The 4,437-nt window shown below is 51.2% G+C and overlaps 1 protein-coding gene across 1 annotated transcript; it reads right to left on the bottom strand.

Annotated features, from left to right (window-relative positions):
* Nucleotides 1–645: 645 nt before the first annotated feature.
* LOC106740615 (splicing factor 1-like) lies at nt 646–3,380 on the bottom strand. Its single transcript, XM_014611823.1, has 3 exons — nt 3,334–3,380; nt 2,651–2,695; nt 646–1,703 (listed from the first exon to the last, which is right to left on the bottom strand). Exons 1-3 carry the CDS (start codon nt 3,343–3,345, stop codon nt 1,440–1,442), a joined length of 321 nt encoding a protein of 106 aa, XP_014467309.1. The 5' UTR covers nt 3,346–3,380; the 3' UTR covers nt 646–1,439.
* Nucleotides 3,381–4,437: the final 1,057 nt, after the last annotated feature.

The raw sequence follows: 4,437 nt of genomic DNA, 5'->3' as shown, positions 1-4,437 counted from the left end.
ACTCATGTTACGCTTCGATTAATTTCCACGTGGGAGTATTGTCTTTCAAGTCCCGGCCGATTGCTATGATCCCGGGCGTCAAATCGGTATTTGACATTTGGTACCGTTCGCTAGAAATCGGTGTACTAAGCCAGTAGTTCGCCGGCAGAGTTATTTGAGCAGTTACATGAGATATCTATCACCGTAATCGCCGTAATACGCCGGGCGAAGTGGCGTGCAACGGAGAGAGATGGCCGAGTTGGAACCCCGTGGCGGAACGGGGCCGGATTGTTTACCCGCTCATTGTTGCGGCCTTGTTCGCGAGAGCGAACTTTCAGCGAACCGCTCCCGCTCTGTCGGCCGGGGTTGTTTGCTTCTGCATAATTAATCCGATACGCTCGTTGCGCCATCCGGGCATTGCGCTTTCACGTGCATACGCGCGTGCATGTGTACGTAAGCGAACGCGCACGTGTGCGTTTCGAAACACACGAGTAGTCGCATAGTCGTTCCCGTTTCTCTCGTTCCAGTTAGGCAATACTTGTTCGACGGTGTTGCGATATTCAGCCGGTAAGGATACCGCGGCCGGCGAGCGTTACAGGTGCCGACACGCGCGCACACAATCGCGCGTCGTGAGGGTGGATCGAGACAGAAAGCAGCTGGGTGGTCTTATTTTTATCACAAGACGTAAAAATCAACTTTTATTACAAAATAAATAAAAGTGTTGTTGCCGGGAGAGACGAATGGTGAAAGAGGGGGGGTAGGGGGGAGGAGAAGGGCGTCCGCTCTGATGTCATGGTGTCTTCTTCGATGTTATGCCGCACAATGAATTTCGAGATCGAGAAAATGGGCGAATGGTGGTTGTCGTCAGGGGGGAGGGGGTTGTTGTTGCTGGTTGTTGGCAGATGGATGGCCTGGCGGATCTCTGGTCGGATCCTTGCGTCTACGCGCGTACTCGGTGTTGCTTGGTGGTGATGTGTGGATGCGTGTCATATGTAGCGTCAAGGTGGCGAAGAGAAGAGTCATAGAAGAATATAGTCGGAAACAGTTGGTAGAAGAAGAAGAGATACAAGGGGGCTTTGCTTGGAGTCTGGCTGCCTGGTCTCTGCGGTCCTCGAGTGGCCCAAGACGTGCGGCTATCCTGAGGCAGTCGAATCCCACTGGTCGAGCCGCCGTCGGGCCGCGGCCCGACGGCGTGTCCTCCCGGCCATCTCGGGATCCTGGCCGGGAGTCGCGCACGCGACGGAAGATCGACGATTCGCCACGAGCGACCGGCCGATCGGTCTCACCGGCCGGCGGCCGTCCCGCGCGACCCGCCTGTCCGTGATCTCGCGTCTGCGTGGTCTCGTGCGTGTGAGTGAGTGATTATTAGCATGCTGCCTTCATATCAGCCTCAGGATGACGCGCTCGGCGTGGACCACCCCGGACCAGCGGGGGTCTGCTGGCCGTCTAAGGACTTCTTCTTAGTGGCCGTATCCGTGTCCTCCGTGTCCTCCGTATCCTCCGTGAAGAGCAATGTTCGTGACGCTCGGCTCGTAGTGCGGGGCATCGTGGTACTGCTCGACAGCCACCAAGTGCGGATGCCCTCCCGACCCTCCGTACCCTCCTGCGTTACCGCCGGAGTAGTGGATCCTGGTGGTGTGGTCATTACCATGGGGAACGTACGGGGCGGCCTTCAGGTCCGGGATCGGGGGGTTGCCGGCGACGTGGATCACCTGGGGAGCATGCTGCGGAAAACCGCGAGGGAGCATCGTTGATTAACCCCGAAGTGCCGGTTCCGGTGGCGGTACAGATGCCGCCGGTGGCGCGATCACGCTCGTTCTTCGCGCGCGTCCCCAACGCAGTCAGCCGCGAAAAAGTCGCGGTACTTTTCTTTTTATACATTTCGTCCGAACGTATCCCGTGTCCGATAGGAGAGTGCAGTTTTTTTTTTTTTTTCAATCATTTTCAAGAAATACGTGTATTTTTATAGATAGGTTTTTTCTATCGGATAAGAAGGTGTGTTGTGAAACACGTGGTGAAAATGGCGTTGCAACCTTTTCTTGCGGCTGACCGAGTTTGCTCGAGACTTGTGCGAAAAGTTCTTTCGATACGGTACTTTCGTCACTTTCAGGTCGGTATTTATATGTAATCCATTGCTATATTTGAACCAACGATAAGACAGAACGAGTCTAGCCTCTAGTCACGGTTGTTATAGCAATGTAACACTTTTCATTTTTGTGGATATAAATGTTTCATGTTTAATGTTGCATTTATATTTAAAATCTGAAATTTCTCTTAAAATATACATTTCTCTCGAGAGGAATTTATTTTAGGATAAATTTCAGATAGTTGTAGATATGACATTGTGATTGACATCGAAATTGTGTGAAAAAGTTGTTTTCGCTCTTAGAGTCTTGGTTCTCTTTTTTCCCTTGATATACAGTAATTGTTAGATCAAATCTTCGTCGAAATGAATATAATTTTTAAACTCGATCATTCGGGCACTTGACGACACGCGACGTTCGCGTGAAACATGTAAACATTGTAATTACGCGGGGGTTAGGCAAAAGGACTAAGTATTCGCGCTGGTCGTAAAGATCGTAGATACATCGAAGGCATTGCGAGAGTCGCGTCAACGAGCGCGATCGTTCGGATTGAACGATTTTCGAAATAACGAGTGCCAGTAACTTACGTGGTATCCAGCGCTGACAGCCGCCACGATGGCGAAGAGGACAATCTGCAACGGGAAGGCATGATTTAACGTAACACGATTAACGACAAATTAATATAATAACGATATAAAAAGAATTCTTTCGATAAATCTTTACAGATTCGCGGAGTAATAAACAGAAGTCGGCTCAACTTCTGCGACAACTTCGATTAAATACAAGCAATTCAACTGTGTTTATAAGTAATGAGCATCTCTAAGTAGATATGTAAAGAGAACTCAATTTTCAACAACTAGACGTTAGAAAACACAGATACTTTCGGAAAATAAGAATAGACCGCGGCTTGAAAAATGGTCTCTATTAAACTAAGAAAAGAACGTGCAACTAAATTGATAAATGGATATGACCAACCGCTCGTATTTTTAAGCAGCTACAAATGGAACGATATTCAATTCGGCAGCTAAAACGAGTTTAAAGCGAAGATCGCTCTTTAGACCAGAGCACAAAAGAAAGACGGGGGAAAACACGAGAAACGAAGTGCGACTATCAAGGCGATCGGGCGAAACGTGCAACGCGCGCGACTGGTTCACAGCGGCGGGCAAATAACGCAGAAACAAAATCTGCGACAGACGGACAGAGGTACGATGAGAATGAAGAAACGGCGCGACGGAGTCCGCCGTGTCTCGAGGAGGGGCCCACAACTTACGAAGCACTTCATGGCGAGCGGTTTTTCTTGCGTGTTATGCGGGGAAACACTACGTGTTCGAGGGGCGCGCGGTATGCTTTTATAGCTGAGCCCAGCCCAAGTCCAGCCGCTCAGGATCAGGCGGGGGGGTATAACGTTCGCGTGGCACACGGACCCCTTTCACCGGCACGTAGCGAGCGACCCTTTCGGACCCCTTATTGGGTGTACGCCCAACTGCGACCGGCCAATGACACTTCCGGTGTCAACGACGAGCAGGCGACGGAGACGACCGGGACAACGACGAGGACGACGATACCGGGCTTCGTCGCATCGCCCTCGGAGGATGCAAGGACAGCGAAATCGCGGACCGCGACGGGGAGACGCGCGGCTGCGGTTGCGGCGGCGGGGGCTTGTCGAGACTGCGCGTCATTGATCCGGTTCGCGAAAAAAATCCTCGGTCTACATGCGCCGCTCGAATCGAGAATGTCGGCGATGTCGTGTTGAAGCGTGACGCTAGATTACTGTGATTAATCGGCCCCGAGGATTTCGCGAGATCGCGCGCGCGCTCCGTATTTTGCGGGGTTTTGCGCGCCGTTCCGCAAGATCGCGCGCGCGGAAAAATGGGCCGGCGCTCGGGACGCATTCGCATAGTTTTTACGCTCCTTACCGTGTCTCCGTTTGCTTTTTCCCGAAGGATCGTCAAAGGTCGAGCCGACTCGTTACGCCGAGACCGGTCACGGAATCGTGTTATTCGATAAGGTCGCGTGTGAGAGGGGAGCTCGGTGCTGCACAACACGTATGTCTTCCTTTTTCTTTTTTCTTTTTTACCGAATATCGCAACATGCGTCATACGCGTATGTTTGGTTTTCTCTTGAATATCGTAATCAGCTTGTTGACGTTATCAACAATGTACCCAACGTTCCATTGCGTTATTAACATTCTCGGGATAATTAATTACTATCGTCGGAATTGGGGATTTCGTTATGCCGCGCAGCCGCGAGAATAGACCCGTTATTGGTCGATCCTGCGGGCCGCTCGGCGCTTGAGTTTGTTCGTAACTCGTTCTTTGTGATTTTCTAGTTGCGCAGCGTGAATTGATTTGTTTTCTAATTCCAGTTCCAAGCT

Source organism: Dinoponera quadriceps, unplaced genomic scaffold (assembly GCF_001313825.1).
Source record: "Dinoponera quadriceps isolate SergipeBrazil2010 unplaced genomic scaffold, ASM131382v1 scaffold278, whole genome shotgun sequence".
Taxonomy (NCBI): Eukaryota; Metazoa; Arthropoda; class Insecta; order Hymenoptera; family Formicidae; genus Dinoponera; species Dinoponera quadriceps.
The sequence above is the reverse complement of the archived record's forward strand: the minus strand, read 5'-3'. Positions and strand labels throughout refer to the sequence as shown.